The 15,830-nt window shown below is 54.6% G+C and overlaps 8 protein-coding genes across 8 annotated transcripts; 3 read left to right on the forward strand and 5 right to left on the reverse strand.

Moving 5' to 3' along the window:
- Positions 1-1,845: 1,845 nt before the first annotated feature.
- On the reverse strand, positions 1,846-2,310 carry PUNSTDRAFT_68334 (uncharacterized protein; the record flags this gene model as incomplete). The annotated part of the gene is made up of 2 exons (XM_007383999.1): positions 1,846-2,031; positions 2,089-2,310. 2 exons carry the CDS (start codon positions 2,308-2,310, stop codon positions 1,846-1,848), a joined length of 408 nt encoding a protein of 135 aa, XP_007384061.1.
- Positions 2,311-2,591: 281 nt separating this feature from the next.
- On the reverse strand, positions 2,592-4,724 carry PUNSTDRAFT_102871 (cysteine proteinase; the record flags this gene model as incomplete). The annotated part of the gene is made up of 15 exons (XM_007384000.1): positions 4,649-4,724; positions 4,513-4,592; positions 4,434-4,454; positions 4,136-4,382; positions 4,007-4,080; positions 3,892-3,949; positions 3,761-3,840; positions 3,619-3,711; positions 3,421-3,563; positions 3,346-3,357; positions 3,244-3,282; positions 3,031-3,183; positions 2,849-2,971; positions 2,780-2,806; positions 2,592-2,728 (listed from the first exon to the last, which is right to left on the reverse strand). The coding sequence occupies exons 4-15, from the start codon at positions 4,289-4,291 to the stop codon at positions 2,592-2,594; spliced, it is 1,095 nt and encodes a 364-aa protein (XP_007384062.1). The 5' UTR covers positions 4,292-4,382; positions 4,434-4,454; positions 4,513-4,592; positions 4,649-4,724.
- Positions 4,725-5,673: 949 nt separating this feature from the next.
- PUNSTDRAFT_134516 (uncharacterized protein) lies at positions 5,674-6,354 on the reverse strand (the record flags this gene model as incomplete). Its single annotated transcript, XM_007384001.1, has 2 exons — positions 5,674-6,150; positions 6,205-6,354. The coding sequence occupies 2 exons, from the start codon at positions 6,352-6,354 to the stop codon at positions 5,674-5,676; spliced, it is 627 nt and encodes a 208-aa protein (XP_007384063.1).
- Positions 6,355-8,238: 1,884 nt separating this feature from the next.
- On the reverse strand, positions 8,239-8,926 carry PUNSTDRAFT_134517 (uncharacterized protein; the record flags this gene model as incomplete). The annotated part of the gene is made up of 2 exons (XM_007384002.1): positions 8,239-8,709; positions 8,765-8,926. 2 exons carry the CDS (start codon positions 8,924-8,926, stop codon positions 8,239-8,241), a joined length of 633 nt encoding a protein of 210 aa, XP_007384064.1.
- A 1,572-nt stretch (positions 8,927-10,498) lies between these two features.
- Positions 10,499-11,128, forward strand: PUNSTDRAFT_120603 (uncharacterized protein). The gene is made up of 2 exons (XM_007384003.1): positions 10,499-10,692; positions 10,752-11,128. Exons 1-2 carry the CDS (start codon positions 10,528-10,530, stop codon positions 10,839-10,841), a joined length of 255 nt encoding a protein of 84 aa, XP_007384065.1. The 5' UTR covers positions 10,499-10,527; the 3' UTR covers positions 10,842-11,128.
- Positions 11,129-11,955: 827 nt separating this feature from the next.
- Positions 11,956-12,806, reverse strand: PUNSTDRAFT_134519 (uncharacterized protein; the record flags this gene model as incomplete). The annotated part of the gene is made up of 3 exons (XM_007384004.1): positions 11,956-12,435; positions 12,497-12,697; positions 12,756-12,806. The coding sequence occupies 3 exons, from the start codon at positions 12,804-12,806 to the stop codon at positions 11,956-11,958; spliced, it is 732 nt and encodes a 243-aa protein (XP_007384066.1).
- A 215-nt stretch (positions 12,807-13,021) lies between these two features.
- Positions 13,022-14,301, forward strand: PUNSTDRAFT_87432 (uncharacterized protein). Its single transcript, XM_007384005.1, has 3 exons — positions 13,022-13,151; positions 13,221-13,640; positions 13,731-14,301. Exons 1-3 carry the CDS (start codon positions 13,040-13,042, stop codon positions 14,261-14,263), a joined length of 1,065 nt encoding a protein of 354 aa, XP_007384067.1. The 5' UTR covers positions 13,022-13,039; the 3' UTR covers positions 14,264-14,301.
- PUNSTDRAFT_52599 (uncharacterized protein) lies at positions 14,278-15,155 on the forward strand. The gene is made up of 3 exons (XM_007384006.1): positions 14,278-14,726; positions 14,805-14,909; positions 14,971-15,155. The coding sequence occupies exon 1, from the start codon at positions 14,407-14,409 to the stop codon at positions 14,710-14,712; it is 306 nt and encodes a 101-aa protein (XP_007384068.1). The 5' UTR covers positions 14,278-14,406; the 3' UTR covers positions 14,713-14,726; positions 14,805-14,909; positions 14,971-15,155.
- Positions 15,156-15,830: the final 675 nt, after the last annotated feature.

Genomic DNA, 15,830 nt, shown 5'->3' on the forward strand with positions numbered 1-15,830 from the left:
GGCGAGCACCGAGCGAAGCTCGGTGCGCCGTCTTGGGGAGAGGGAGCAGATATCGTAGCGCCGCGTCTATGTAGTTTTTCTCACGCCTCTTCCTTCCGGAGCCTCACCGCGAGAGCGGGAGGCGTATCTGCATCAAATCCCACCCGCCCCATACCCTGATCTTTCGTGAAGTCTTTTCCGAGCAAACTTCAGGCGAGCCTCCGGGCCCGCCTTCGGTTTGCGCCCAGAGGGGGCGGCCCTTGGGGGCCGCTTCCTTTCACCCAGAAAAGAAAGGGAAAGGCTGACCGTGAGATAACCCATCACAACTTTGTACCGTACGAAACAACAAGAGCACAATTGACCGAGGAGGAGGATGCAAAGCGATAACCTACGAGAGATTCTAACGTCTGGTTCCGCATCCGAAGACGGTTTGTGTGCTTGGCTCTTCGCTGCATCAGACGGTCCCGCATGTGCATCGTTCTCGTCGTTGGAGGGCATGAATGCGGGGAAGGGTTGAGGGGAGAGATTGCGTTCACCGTCAAGCTCCACCCTCAATACATTCTTCGACGCTTTTAATGGAAAAGGTTGCATAGCAGGTGACATAATCTCAGTAGGCGCTGCCGCAGAGAACGGAGATAAGTACTATATGGAAGTAAGTTGGTCGATTTTGGAAAGGGGTAGGTCCTGACGTACGTAAGGTGAACGTGCACAGTGCCAGACCGAGGCTGGCGAGTGTGTCAGTCCTGCGCTGAACAGCAAGATGCAAAAGCATGGAGCATGCGGTTCGAAAGGTTCGATATATCCCTGAACTTGTCAATCAGGCTACTTGCTCCTTCTCTCGCCCGTGAGTCCGCAACCTTTGCCTCGTGTTCGCGACGAGAGCAAGCAGTGGTTCTGTCCAAGTTGTGAGCAGGAGATCGATAAGTACTTCACTTCGCTGAGAGACGTATCTGACTTGGTCTCTTCGCGGCTCATGGAAACCTGGAAGGATTACCTCGATTGGTCATTTTATATCGACCATGGTTTGTGTACCGTGAAGCCTAGCTGCGCGTACGTTCAGCAATGTAGAAAGTAAGGAAGGTGAACGAGATGATATGTAATGCGGTGTTATCGTCGGGGTGATATTTTACGGGAGGAACATGAGCTCACGTACCGTCACACGTCAGCGTCTAAGACCTTACGGAGAAAGAAATGTAATGGTGATCGTCCTTTTGCCTATTTCTTCGGGAAAAACATGTCGTATTCTCGACGATAAGCGGCCAGGGCTTGCAAGCTAGAGATTCATTTCACGGGCGTCCCTGATGTTTTCTAGTCCACGAGATGAAATATGTTGACGTGCACACTGCGAATCAACTGTAGTGAAAGACGTGATCAGCGACCGTTTCCACCAGCTAGGATGGCCGTTCACTGACTGCGCGGCATGTCACCAGAACGCGCGGTATCTCCTCCATGATCCAAATTGCGCGACAGAGGTCCTGCCGGAATCAGAGACAGGTCGGGTGCGTGCAGATCATCCTGCAAAAGTCCGTCGTATATCCTTGCTTTCAACGACGTCCGTTAGCGCGCCCTTCTCCTGTTGCTCTCCAATACGCAGGTGCTGCGCGGCGTGCGCCCGGAGTTGCCATCGACACCCGGCGTGACACGGAGACTAATCATGTATCCACCAGCACTGCGATGTATCATAATCAACGCCTCTCGCGGTCACACAGCCAAGTTCCGACTTATCGATGAGAGTGAGCATGTACGTGGGCGGATATTCTACAAGCACAGAATTTGAGACGTAGAGGTTCAGGTATCGCTGTAACATGGGGAGCAACATCACGAGGAAAACAATCGATAGCACGAGCCCTAAATGACGGCGCAGGCCTACCTCACCTTGCGGAGGAGATGCTGCAATAAAGTGTCCCTCAATGCGACGTCCAAAGGAAAGAACCTATGATGGCGGTAGCAATACTTGGAAAGATCGCTGACAGTGGGAAATTGCTGGACCGGCGTCCCCACTAGCTTGTAATCGACGAGGTCCTGGATGTTAACGTGCGTACTGTGAATGAGCTACCGTGAGGACCGGGTCAGCAACGGGAAAAAGCAGACCGCCTGCGTCTGGCTCACTTCTTGGCAAGATAATAGATCGTCCGGTATTTCTTGTTCGTCGATACCGATGGCGCGACAGAGCTCCTGCCACGATTCCAGACAGTTGGGGTCTGTGCCGAATAACTTACCGAAATCTTGACGGTAGGCCCCCTGGAACTTCCATCTTTCAGCCTTGAAACGATCCTTGCCCCAGTTCTGCTCCTGCGAAAGCTTATAAAACGCTTCGACGTAGTTCGTCATGGGGACACTTCGGCTCTCGGGCAAGTCCTTGAAATATTGCTGCACCTGGCTGAGCGATGGTCCGTTCCACTTTTGCTTGATAGCAAGGAGACGCGGATTCTGCAATCGTTTGCGTAAGGGTAGAGTCGACGCTGCACGAGATTAGTTTACCTTAGCTACGGGCGGTTGCGCAGTTGCAGCAGAACGTGGTTTGATGTCGTAAGTCGTGGTGTCAGGGAGAATCTCAATGTCCGAGTCTGAATCAGAATCGGAACCAGTAGCTGAATGAGTCCTAGAGAGTTTCAGTGATGGGATAATCTGGACGCAGTCGGAGTCGGAGAAGTCCAATCATAAGGACCCTCGAGACCTTGATAATACCTCGTTTCCAGTTGCGAGAGAACAAAAATCGAAGGGGTTTTGCCATCGACCTTCACAGTGACTGTCTATAGATTAGCCGACACCATTGATAGCAAGCGGAGCAAGGCCGTACAGGATACATCGCCGAACTTCCATGCCGCTGGTGGAAGCTGTCAGATTCAACTTGGCGCAAAGCGAGCACCGAGAGGATGCCTGCCTGGGAACGGACGTGCGTAGACTTCGAGCCATTGCGAGCTCAAGCCCCACGAGGAATCAAAGAGCCTCGTCTTGTCGAGCCTCGTGAAGGTGGTCAGGAACTCGGGGTCTACGATAGAGCAAGGGTATCAGCTACACGGTGCAAGTGGCCAGCAGCTAGTCACGTACATTCCATTAGGAATTCTCCGTCATCGCCAAACTTGTGGTTCAGATCATCTAGCGCCATCAACCACTTTTTGGTCCATTCCTTCGATCCGTCGCTCCACTTGCCGGACCACTCGCGCTCGCCCCAGGGATTCCGGACTTTAACGAATCGCTTACCTGAACGATGGCGGTTGGCGTCAGCATCCCTTCAGCTCCAAGTGAACTTGTTTCAGTCACCGTTATGTTCAACTACAGATAGAACAGAGTACGCATGATCTAAACAAAAAGGCGGAAATTTCGTCACAGAGAACGCGGGATGATTACTTCTGAGCAACTCACTCGTTCGAATGCCTGGATAAAACAGTGAAACGGTTCTCAGTCAGAAATATTCTTCAACTGATACCTGCTGCCTACCTTTCACGAAGTCTCGCGAGCCTGCTTTATTTTGCATTATGTAACACGAGAACAACATATCGCGGTTAGCTCGCGTCAGCTGGTCGTTCCACAGCCTGTCCGGATCGAGAATATCCGCCATTTGCATCGTTGTGGAAACGCCCCTGAGCATCGTTGCGTCAATCACGACGTGCAGAGCTCATACGAATGTGAACTCACCCCGTCATGTCCTCAATGGCACAAGAGCAGTATCCGCCTGCAAGGGCCTTGTAATCTCCGAACAGCTTCGCGTATGCCTTTTCGAAGAGGGGGCTATGGAGAGCTCTTAGAACGCAGTTCAAACGAGCGTTGAGCAGCTTACACCCATGTCTCGGTTTCCGTAAGAGAAGAGGCAAAGTACAGAGTTCTGCGCCCACGCTTTTCGGGCCGCTTACCCAGTTCCTGGAGAGAGAAACGGTTCAATGTTGCCCATCGTCAGAGTGAATGACCGACTGGGGCATTCACGGCCGTCTCCAGATCCTCGAGTCTCGTGTAGTTCGTGAAGAGAAGACTGAGAATCGACGATCAGATCCAGGAAAGTCAGTGCACGTATGTATTTCGCGCGCACTCGTCAATGATTACATCCGTCCAGCCCGATTCGTTGTGGAAAACGAAACCGTACACGCCGACTTGCCCATCGCGCTAAGGATCCGTCAGATCGTCGTTCCAGACGTAGCAACGCAGAGTGGGATCATACCGCGACGCATATCCTGTCGATCAGTTTCGGAACTGTCGCAACCGTGGCGACGGCAGACAGGAACCAGCAGTCTCCTAGCGCGCCTTGGCTTATATCTCCAGAAGAGGCGCCGTCAATAAAGAACTCGGGTTTCTCGAATATCTGATAGGGGCGCATCACTTCTCCGGGGGACAGATCGTCGGAATCAGAAGGCGCTAGACCGTTGAGACATCGGTCTCTATCTTCTTCAAGGTCGAACTCGATGTCCCTTGTATGGTGTGAGCGACGTGAATGGAAGCATAAAGCCCATGGTGCTCACCTGAACCTCTGGTTCTGCGATCTGAGACGAGCAAAGGTCATGAGACACGAAGGTTAAGAGGTTACGCTGTATCACTCACCGGCATTCTTCCGCGATATTCAACACCTTCTCCTTACATCATTCGATTGCTTTCTCGAGCTCCTCCTCCACAAAAAGGCCCTACGACCACTTGGTATGATGTTCGCGTACCTTCACGTCATCAACGTTACTCTCACCGCCTTTTCGGCCTTCTGTTCATACTCTCGAGACCATCCGCCTTGAAAGAGGCGCAGCATGTCGATATAGCTAGTTCAAGCAACGTCCGAGGAGAACGATATTCGATGCTATGTCTTTCACGGCTTCGACCAAACCCTCACTTTAAGCATCTTGTCCTCCGATCCATGCGGAAAACATGGCAATCGCGTGGCTCCGACGGCAACGCGGATCAGCGTTGCCGTGCGATAGGCGCCCATGAGGGCTTGGACGAGGAGAGTCGATAGATGTCCATGAAACCCGTCGACGAAACCGGAATTCTATTCGCGTGTACCGGCACGAGGGCACCCCCACGATGAGGGCGAGTTTCCAGTAAAGGAATTATGCAATCTCCCGTGTTGCACGATACACAGCGCGGGGGGCGCTTATCGTACTGCGGGGATGGCGTTGTCCGCGCCTCATTGTTGAAGATCCAATTATCCTCGATAAATGGACAATGCAGTAAAACTCCTGAAGATCGATTGAGCCTGGGCCTATGCGTTATGTAGCAAGAAGGCATCATCTACATACCGTAAGCGTGCACGTCCCTAATTCTGACGATGTCATGTGTTGTATACGTGAAGGGCGTATTCCTATCGAAGTGGGGAAGATGGCCATCGACCTCCCGTCTAGTGCGCGAGGTGACTCGAGAGAGCCGAGAGAGCCCGAGTTGGCCGATCCGGCATGCTGCAGCCAAGTTGTTATCGAAGGCTGCGGTCAGAATCATGTATGGGAGAGGGATGCAAATGACCAGGGTCGGTGGGAGCGTTGGTGTCGAGGAAGATAGGTCCGGCCCCTCCTTTGTCTGCTCGCCGCTCGCTGACACCGACGAATAGATGAGCGACGAATAGCGGGGTACATTGCACATATGGCACAAGTACATAGCACGAGCTTCGCGCTCTACAAACGTCCATGGCACAACGCCACGCGCTTGAACATTGCATGCCGGCAGTCCATACCACGAGCAATGTCGACGAACGCCCGCAAGTCCGCACTTCGCTGGCATACGTCATGCAAACATGGTCAGGTACCATTTAGGATCTTCCTTGAAACCGAGCTCTGTTCGTATTTCTGCTATCTTCTCCGCAGTCGGTCGCTTGTCGAGCGGATCCCGGTTCGAGCAGAGGGAAAAGATAGGAACAAACGGCATCTTGGGGTCCGGATGACCATAGCCGGTCTGAAATGTGAGGTTCGGCCACAGGTATTCCCGAATGTCGTCGTACACCTGTAACGTCGTAGAGTCGATGTTGACGACAGTGTCCGACGTCACTGCCTCCGGAGGCACCCAGCCTAGCGGACCCATAGTCCGCCGATCTGCGTAGGCGGAAAGCTCGTACTTTTTCGCGTAGTCGAGTATCATGCGGGTGTCTAGAGGTATGCCGAGGAATAACTCTGGCGGAGTGGGCCGTTCAGTGCCGGAGCTCGCATCGAGCTCCTGGGGTAGGTGGTCAAGGGGTTTGAATGTCGAAAGGATTGCCACATCATCCTGAGCCCAAGTCGGTTATTAGTAGAGCTCAAGGTATGACACGATGGCACCTACTACGCCTTGTTGCTCACATTCCGGAAGCATGAGGAACTGATACCAAGGCGAATTGGTGATTGGAGACTGGCTGCCGACGGCAGCAGCAGCAGCAGAGTCGCTCTGAGTCTTGTCGGGGAGAGTCGCAGGAGTGAGATCTTGGGTAGTCATGTCAGCAGTTTGACAAGGTAGAGGTATTGGAATGTCTATTGTCTTGGTGGAGGACGAGCGCCATAAGTACGCCTCGCGTGAGGTTGGTTGGAGAGAAGTCGATCACACCGATTCACACGATCTCGCTGCGTTCAGCGCACTCTCCACGCTACGGCTGTCGGTGCATCGCGCGACGCGCGCATCTGCTCAAATCTTCGGGGGACCGTTACTCATGGCGGTGTCAGTATATAGCCCGCAAGCGCAATGCGCTGGCAGTAGCTCAAGGGTTCGGCTACGATCTATGTGGCGCCTCCGCTGAAGACGAGATTTTCCCTTTGCGTTTGTCGGGTTGGGCGCACCTGCGACCACATCATCAGCCACGTCGTCCACGACCACATCTCAAACTTCAAACGACCGGTGCGCTGGAAAGCCGACTGAACGCGAGACTCGAGCTCGATGGGCTACGTTGCGTAGCATGTCGGGCGCGATCCTACCGTCCCGGATGCGACAAGCGCCGTGCGCAACAAAGTTTTACCAACCTCTCCGACATGGCGCAGACCCCGATCGAGCTCGAGAAAGCACCAGCTGCAGGCGTGAGAGGGCGAGAACTTCGTTCGTGAGTAATCACCTGTGCACCTCATTCGTCCTCATCTCCTCGGCCATACACCTGATCCCTGACGCACTGATTACTAATGAATGTTTCTTTGTTTCTTTCCTTGCATCGGTTTCTGCCGAAAATCTGGCTGCCCGCTCGCTCGCCATCAGTATCTTCCTCGACTGCCCATGCCACGACATTTCCCCTATCTTTCGCTCCATACCCGTTCCCGCCACGACCGCCTTGATAATGGCCCACCATTAACGTTTCTTCGCACACCCGGCTAGCAGGAAACACCGTGTTCGCATGTGTGGATAGTCGAGGCGGGCCGATACCTCTGGGATTACTGCTTGCTCCGAACGCGAAACGGGGCGCGACCCTACCCCTGTGCGACGAGAGGAAGCAGTGGTTCTGTCTAACTTGGGAGGAGATCTACGACTGAGGTTGCATGACCATAGCCTGGCTGTAGACGTCACGAAGGAGTACATTAACTCAAAAACGAACATGTGAGATGTTGTTCTTACCGAACGCACGCGGCCAGATACCACTTGGTGTCCTTTTAAAGTCCGAATTCGCAGTTCGATGTGGCAGGTGCGAGTTCACCCCGGCGACCTTTACGATGGCCTCGTATATTCGTTACTCGCTCTCGACAACTCGCCCATGCGGCGCTTGGCTTATGATGACTCTCGCAAATGTCCCTCAGCGCCGCGCTGTCCACGCCACGGCTATCGGTAAATAGCCGGCAACTGCAAGTCGGCAGCAGCTCAAGGGCTCGAACGATTCCGCCGCTGAAGGCAGTGGCTCCCTTGTGCGTTGGTCGGGTCGGGCGCACTTTCAGCCACCACTTCATCGCCCGTGTCGTCTACGTCCACATCCTAAGGGTCAAGCGGCCGACGCGCTGGCAAGCCAACGGAACGTGAGATTTGGCTTCATTGGGCTGTACGAGCATGTCGTGCAGCGTATCGGGCGCGAGCCTCCCATCCAGGGTGCAACGAGCGCCGTGCGCAATACAGTGCTCATCAACCTATTCGGCATGGCACAGTCCTCGGGGGAGCTTGAGAATCTCATCGAGCTCTTCGCATCGTTCTGGACGTGAATGTGCGAGCTGCACGCGCAAGAGGCAAGAATCAAAGTCTCCGTTGCTAACGATTACGCCGATGTAGATATACGCGTGTCAGATAGCGAGAAAGCATGGAGATGTGGAGGCCGTGCTGAGCCTCTTCAATGGCAACTGCGATTCAAAATATCAGTTCCGTGTGCAAAAAGAGAAATCGGAGAAGCGCTCAACTGCAATAACATTTGGTCTTTGATCAGGCGTCCATAGATAAATACCACATAATATCGTCCAACCCGAGCTCCTTTCGTAGCTCAGCGATTTGCTCCGCTGTCGGACGCTGGTCGAGCGGGTCGAAGTTGGAGCAAAATACCCATAAAGGCATACACGAGGTCCGGGGATCAGGATTGCCATAGCCAAGATCTAAGCGAACATGCTGCCACAGGCACGCCTTTATGTCCTTGAACACATAATCGGATGTGGCGTCAAGGCTGATTAGAAGATCTGGGGTGACTTCGTGGCGAGGCTTCCAGCCCACAAGATCCAGCGTCTCTCCGTTGATATAAGCAAGTAGATCGTACTTGGAAGCGTAGTCGGCGATGAAGTCCTCGTCGAGCGGTATGCCAAGAAACAACTCCGGGGGATTCGACTTCGGGGTGTCTGAATGAGGGTCGAGCTGCGGTGGTAGTTGGCTGAACGGCTCAAATGTCGACAAGATTTCCGACTTCTGTAAGAATAACGAAATCAGCGTCAGGCATAATTTCACGTCAGAAGTTGCGTACATCGCCCCTCCGCTCTTGTTCTGGTAGGGTGAGGTACTGGTACCAAGGAGAATCCAGAACAGCAGGCTCGTGCCTTGGGCCGGTGCGTTTCGGTAGCCGAACTAATAGCCCACCGAATGGTTCTTGAGAATTACCGTCGTCATCGTAAACTGCCAGCGACATGGCGATTTGCGATTGTAATTCTGGTCAGGAATGGGACTGCAGCTCGCGCAAAACGAGGCACTGGCGTGGGAATAGGTCGTACACGCGAATTCGCAGGTTCGATGCGGCCGGTGACCTCTCTACGATGGCCTCGTAAATTTCTTGCTCGCTCTCGATGACTCGCGAACGCGGCGCTTGACTGAGGACGAGTCTCCCGAAAGGTGCTCAGCGCTGCGCTGTCTACGCCACGGCTATCGGCATATAGCGCGAAAGCGCGAGTTGCCGGCAACAGCTCAATGGCTCGAACAACCCCCGCCGCTGAAGGCAGTGGTTCCCTTTTGCGCTTGGTCAAATTAGGAGGCCTCAAAGTTGGCGATTATGGGCTGATTATGCGTCCGATTATGCGTCGATTCTGTGTCGATTCTCGTGTCGCTACACCGCCATAATCCGACGCTCAACTTTGAACCCCCCGCTACATCCCCGGATTCTGTCTGGATTATGCACATGATTCTCCTCCTGCCGACTCGCCGGCATGTCCTTCTGAGCTTGAATATCGAGTTCGGCCGCACGGCCGAGCCTGCGTTGGTGCCCAAGTCGAAGAATGAGCACCTCATCTAAGTCCAGAGGATATTCAGACACCTCAGGGTATACTGACGTTGACATTCCTGTCGGGTGAAGGAAATATTGTATATTGTCTGGCTGAAACGATGACAGCAGTACTGAGTTACTATATAACCAGGTGCCTTAAGTGGCGCAACCTCATGGAATACATGGACAAAATGTAGTGTTACATATCAGTACTAAGAACACCATCTCCCAATGTCCTCTATGTGCCGTCACTAAGCCGCTCATATTGGGATTCCGCTGGACGGCTGCGATATTGCGCCCAAATTCCCTGAAGCCATCAGCCCGCAAACCACAAGGTCAAGCTCGGCGAAAGGCATGTTGATGCGGAAGGCACGTCCGGGAGCGACGCAGGACGGTGATGCGATCTTGCCTGTGACAAATGAGCCTAGAGATACTACCGGGGGAGAGAGGAACATCCGAGCACCGTGCTGATTTACTTGCAGCCATCTCCAGCACCATGTGCATTCCAAATCGTATTGTTGAACGACGTAGGTGGTGTTGTACCCACAGGAAAACGCGCCGTCCCGCCAGGCTCGCATTGAATGATTCCCTGCCATCCATGGAGTTCCTTATACGCCGATGAGAACCAAAGAGGACGAAGAACGTCAATATGACGTGGATGGTCAGGGCCAGAACTATACGTTGATAAAAAACAGAGAGAGGAGGGAAGAACGACGATGCGGCGGGGACGGTCAAGACGAAGAGGCGAGTGGACATCCCAGACCCGGTGGGAAGGATTCCAAACTCCGATGTAGCGGGGAGTCGTAGCAGAATCAGATTATGGGTCGAATCGAGCGTAGCGGCTCCAGAGCCGCTACGCTCGATTCGACCATAATCCGCGACCATAATCGACTTTCGAATCCACTCCGTAATCTGTCCCATAATCGCCAACTTTGAGGCCCCCTATTGGGTACACCTCCGGCGACCGCAGCATCAGCCATGTTACTTACTTCTACGTCTCGTGCAGCGTGTCAGGCGTGAGCCTTCCACCCAGGATGCAACGAGCGCCGCGCGCAACAGTGCTCACCAGCCTATTTGACATGGAACAGCTCGAGAAGGTCGTCAAGCTCTTCGCATCGTCCTTGATGGGAACGCACGAGCTTTACGCGCAAGAGGGCAAAAGTGAGTATTGGCTAGCGCACCCCTTCCGGCCTCTATTCGTACGTGCGCCTTATCCCTAATGCACTGATCACTAACGAATGTATCTTCTCTCGCATAGATTCCCTCGCAATCCGGATCTTCGGCGACCGCACATGGCTCGGCGTTTCGCACGAGCGCGAAGGCTCGCGAGTCAAGTACGCCGAGCTAAGGTCAGACGAGAAACGGGGTGGTTATAACTCAAGCCTTATCAAGAACTCGAACGCAAAATATGGACGGATACTCAAAACGTGGTACCTTCAAGCGCACAGGGCCAGATAGCGTTTGATCGTCATCGAGTCCGAGCTCGTCCCGTATCTGAGCTAACGTATTTCATGACGGTCATTGGTCGGATCGGATCGTAGTTGGAGCAGAGAACCCAGAGTGGTAGGGATGGATTCACGGGGCCAGACATGCCGTAGCCAAAGGGGAGACGAAGGTTTCGGCCGTAAACACGCGCGTAGGTATTCCAATACGCATTCCACTGTCGGAACTATGCTCTCTATGATATCCGGGTTGCCTTTCCTCCCGCCGTGGCAAGATCAATTGTATTCTGGTCGATATAGATCTCCAAGTCATGTTGAGAGGTATGCCGAGAAAATGTTCCGGTGGTCGGGGATTTTAGACTGCTGAGAGTGCGTTGATTTCTTGGGGGAAACGGCAGCATGACTCGAAGGTCGAAACAATCTTCAAGACTTCCTGTCAATGCACAGACTAGTCGGCCAGCTACATTGAGATGTCATGATGGAGAACCCTCCCACTATAGCTAGCTCGGTTCGGTGAGATGTGGTACCGATACCAGGGAGAATTAAGAGCGCCAGCTTCAGAAGCGGGGCTGGCGCGCTTGGGGCTTGCACTGTCAGTGCAGCAGGAATGTTGAAGAGCAGAATCATAGAGGTTCTCTTTGATGCCTTCTGTCTGCTCGCCGTTCGCTCGCCTCGAAGGACGACAAATCGCAGGCTATACGTTGCACATACAATTGAGTAGGGTATAAGTACAAGGCGCGGGCATAGCGCTGCGCGTACATCCACGACATGACTGAACGCACCGCGCACTTGTACGAATAGGCACACGAGCGACTTTAGGTATAGCAATCGTAGATCTGACGTTCTTGATCACACCGAGGTCAAAAATCTACGAGTTAGATAGCGAGAAAGCAAGGGGTTATGAATGCCCCGTTGGGTATCTTCGATAGCAACGACAACCCTTGCGAGGAAAACATATCAGTCCAGTGAATGAAACAACGAAGCGGAGGAATGTCCAACTGTAGGAATCTTGACGTCCGTTCACATAGACATGGATAGATACCACTTGATATCGTTCAACCCGAGCTCCTCTCGTAATTCCGCAAGATTCTCCGGTGATGGACGCTCGTCGACCGAATCGAAGTTGGAGCAGAGCACCCAGAGCGACAGGAACGGTCTCCCGGGCCCGGGTTTGCCATAGCCGAAATCGAAGCGAAGGCGGGACCATAAGTTCACCTGGATGTCTTTGAATACGAAGTGCGCCGTCGAGTCAACGCTGACTGCGAGGTCCCGAGTGACCTCGTCGCGAGGTTTCCAGCCCACAGGACGCATTTTCGTCCGGTTGACGTAAACGAACAGATCGTACTTGGCTGCATACTTCAAGATCATCTTCCTTTCGAGCGGTATGCCGAGGAACAGCTCCGGGGGCTTCGACTTCTGAACGTTCGACAGAGCATCGAGCTCAGGAGGTAGATGTCGAAAAGGCTCAAACTTCGCGAGGACGTCCATGGCCTTTTCTTTCTGTTAGGATTCGTTAGCTACCTATACTACTCGGAACAGTGCTGACTGGCACGCGACGTACCCGGTCTTGCTCGGGTTGGGTGAGAAAAGCGTACCAAGCAGACTCGAGAACAGCAGGCTCGGGCGCCGGACAAGGCAGCTTGGGGAGGTCCACTGTGAGAGTAGCAAGTGGCTCTTGAGGGCGTGTGTCATGATCAAGGTCGTCGAAGGAACCCGCACTTCGCGACACGGGCTCGACGCTCGAGAAGAAATACTCTTCTTCCTAACAGTTTGGCCAGTCATTCTGAGCAAGAAACGACAACATGGGGTATGGAGCGTACCTCGTCACTGCCTGGGTCCCGATCCGGTGTACCAAGAAATCTGAGCGGCATGTTTACCGCGGCTTTGCGCGCAGTCTTTTCAAATTACCAAGTTTAGAGGGTGTTCATTTGACAGCACAGGTTAGTATTCAAGCATGAGGAATCAGAACAGAGCGAGTTGGTCGGCGTAGACAACGTCTTGAACGTGGTCCTCGTACTGGGTGCGAGCGTGGGAAAAGGGCATACGAGCGAATCCTGCTGTTCGACGCGTTGCGGAAGACGCGCGAGCTACGCCGACCTCCACGATGGCCTCGTATCTTTCTCGCTCGCTCGCGATAACTCGACCATGCGGCGCTCGACTTAGGATCAACCTCGCGCCCGGCGCTCAACTTCGAGCTCTTCACGTTACGGCTGTTGGTGCGTCGCGCCTACCTTGCTCAAATTTTAGGGGGGGGGGCAATCATTGACAACGGTCTCGTCGTATAGCTCGCAAGCGCAAGTCGCCAGCAGCAACTGAAGAGCTTGATGACGACTTATTCGGCGCTGCGGCCGAAGACGAGCTGTTTCCCTCTGCGTCGAGTGGATCGGGCGCGTCCGCAAGGACCACCACATCGGCCACGTCGTCCACGTCGTCCACGTCACAACCTCCTACCCGGCGGCGCGTTGGAAAGCTCACAGAGGACGAGAGGCGGGAGCGCTTCAATAGGCTGTACGAGCACGTTTCGCAGCGTATCGGGCGCGAACCTCCCGTCCAAGACGCGACGAGCACCGTGCGCAACACGGCGTTCACCCACTTGTTCGACATGGCGCAGACTCCTCAGGAGCTCGAGAAGGTTACCGAGCTCTTTGCGCCGTTCTGGACGGGCAAACGCGAGCTGCACGCGCAAGAGAGCGAAAACTTCGTTCGTGAGTGTCTCTCCTCTCCTCTTCCTCTCCCCTGCGCCTTGCACCTTACACGCGAAACGCTAACCACCTCTATTTATTCTTTTGGCATAGGTCGCTGCTGCGAACTCGGTTGCCCCTCGCTCGCCATCCGCATCTTCGGCGACCGCCCACGCCACGGCGTCTCCCTCCCCTCCCTGTCCGCCGGCCGCCGCTTGCTGCACGCCCTCTCCCTCCAAACGCCCGTGCCCGCCACGGACGTCGTGACGATGGCCGCCCTCTACCGCGTTTACGCCCTGCCCGCGATCGCCTCCGACCTCCACTCCTGCGCGCTCATGGTCTCCGCGTGCTACGAAGCGGGAGGAGCACACGCGGGCGCTATCGCCGCGGCCCTGTTGCCGAGCTTGCGGAAGCTGGTGGAGGGTACGAAGCCGGAAGCGGTGCGGGTGCCGCGGCATCCTGGGGAGAATCAGTGGCTGAGGGTCGCGCTGAGGGACGTGCGGGAACAGCTGAGGCGGAGGAAACAGGACGTGGCGTGGCTAGACCAGTGGATGGTCGAGGCCGGATACGCGAGGCCGACGCAGCTCGGTTTACCGCCGGCTGCGACCGCGAAGGCCGAGGCGGCCTCTGCACCCCTGTCAGCGTAGACTCTACGCTACGTCGCGAATATAATATTTTCTCCGATCGAGCTGACGTCTTCGTCAACGAGCAAAAACCGAGTAGACCATAATCGTCGAGCACTCTGCCTGAGAACCATTTCCCCTCACCCCTAAACAGGAATTACCCCGAAATGTACGCTGACAGCTGCATCATAGGTGCGCCCTTCATCATGCCTTTCCCCCCTAAGGCCCGAGGAATGCGGACAGGGCTTTTCCACACGACGCGCGTGCTGAGCCGAACGACGGCTGCGGATCCTGCCCATCTGGGGTGCAGCATCAGCCGTCCAGTCCGTCCCGCGACACGAAAACGCGTCATGTCGGTCTCATGGAGGATCCCATGCATCAAAGTCGAAACGGGTCCAGGAACTCATCGCGGTCATACTTGGCCCTTCCCTCTGGTGAGTTATCAGGAGACGGAGCACGTTCACGTTGTATGAACGTGACATTGTCCCTATACCAAAGCGGTAGATATCAACACACGCACACGATGCAGGCCCCACCGCCCAAAAGACAGATTCGCATGGCGTACACCGAGGTTCGATCGCAAAGTCAGTTCGGCCTTCATACGGACGTGAAAGGCGAGGTGAACAACTCAAGGTTTCGTTCATGACGGGCAATGTCGTATTGACCTCACCTTTGGATCGCGTCCGGCTATAGGTCAGAGCAAACTCTCCCTGAAAAGTCGGACGACGGACGATTTTCCATGCGAACTTGCCCACACCCGCGTGTCGACCATCGCGGTGTCGAACGTGACCCGAACGTTCGTTCCCTCGAGAGTTCACAGCGTTCTCTGGGCGAGTCCGAGTCCGAGATCGTGCATCGCAAGGAAGGGCCCCCTGTCTAGTGGCGTACGTGGGGATGGCGCTAGTCCAAGCCAGCCGAACTCAGGCTAACGGCGAGCGAAGACCTCACCAGTGCCACAGATACTCGTCCCAGAATGTCGAGCTTTTTGTTGGGCTTTTAGGGGCCATCTTATTTTGCATCCGTGTTGTGAGACACGACATTATGCATCCGTAGTGTCAAGCTATGCAGTCCTCGATCGCCCGGACCGCGGGACGATCGGCGTGCGCGCCATATTTGGTTCCGTCGCCGAAGGGGTAGCTGCGCTGCCCCTGTCGGTGGCATCGGCCGAGCACAGCCTCCACTCCCCTCGCGTCGGTCTCTTTTCCTCGCGTTTTCGTACATATACTGTTCTGGCGGAGCCGTTTACCCTATCCTCCAGACGTTGCCAGACGTTGCCGTGGGCAACGTGCTGGGGCATCTGCACATGATAGGATGCTTACTATAAACAGGCTAAGATGCGCCTCCCCTCCTGCTCTGACCACTCCCTTTGCGTTTTTTCATGTTCTCTCCTGCTTGGCTTTTTTGCCTATCTGAGTGCTCGGCCGTGGCGCACGTCGGCCGAGCGCGGAGGTTCCTGGTCTAGAGACTTCTAGCTAGAGCGAGGGGGGTATATGGGACAAAGTTTGATATGATGCTGCCCTAGGCCTGTCTGTCGGACCTTCGCGAGAGCTGAAGAGACCCCGATTCCTGGCAACGTTTGCCACAGAGAAGT

Source organism: Punctularia strigosozonata, assembly GCF_000264995.1.
Source record: "Punctularia strigosozonata HHB-11173 SS5 unplaced genomic scaffold PUNSTscaffold_6, whole genome shotgun sequence".
Lineage (NCBI taxonomy): Eukaryota > Fungi > Basidiomycota > Agaricomycetes > Corticiales > Punctulariaceae > Punctularia > Punctularia strigosozonata.

What these genes read in the sequence shown, in the direction of transcription:
- PUNSTDRAFT_120603 (XM_007384003.1), top strand. Translation starts at nt 10,528, where the DNA reads ATGCAACGAGCGCCGCGCGCAACAGTGCTCACCAGCCTATTTGACATG. An exon ending in ACCCCTTCCGGCCTCTATTC is followed by an intron (nt 10,693 to 10,751) that starts GTACGTGCGCCT and finishes TCTCTCGCATAG; the next exon opens with ATTCCCTCGCAATCCGGATC.
- PUNSTDRAFT_87432 (XM_007384005.1), top strand. Translation starts at nt 13,040, where the DNA reads ATGGCCTCGTATCTTTCTCGCTCGCTCGCGATAACTCGACCATGCGGC. An exon ending in TCTTCACGTTACGGCTGTTG is followed by an intron (nt 13,152 to 13,220) that starts GTGCGTCGCGCC and finishes CTCGTCGTATAG; the next exon opens with CTCGCAAGCGCAAGTCGCCA. An exon ending in AGAGAGCGAAAACTTCGTTC is followed by an intron (nt 13,641 to 13,730) that starts GTGAGTGTCTCT and finishes CTTTTGGCATAG; the next exon opens with GTCGCTGCTGCGAACTCGGT.
- PUNSTDRAFT_52599 (XM_007384006.1), top strand. Translation starts at nt 14,407, where the DNA reads ATGTACGCTGACAGCTGCATCATAGGTGCGCCCTTCATCATGCCTTTC.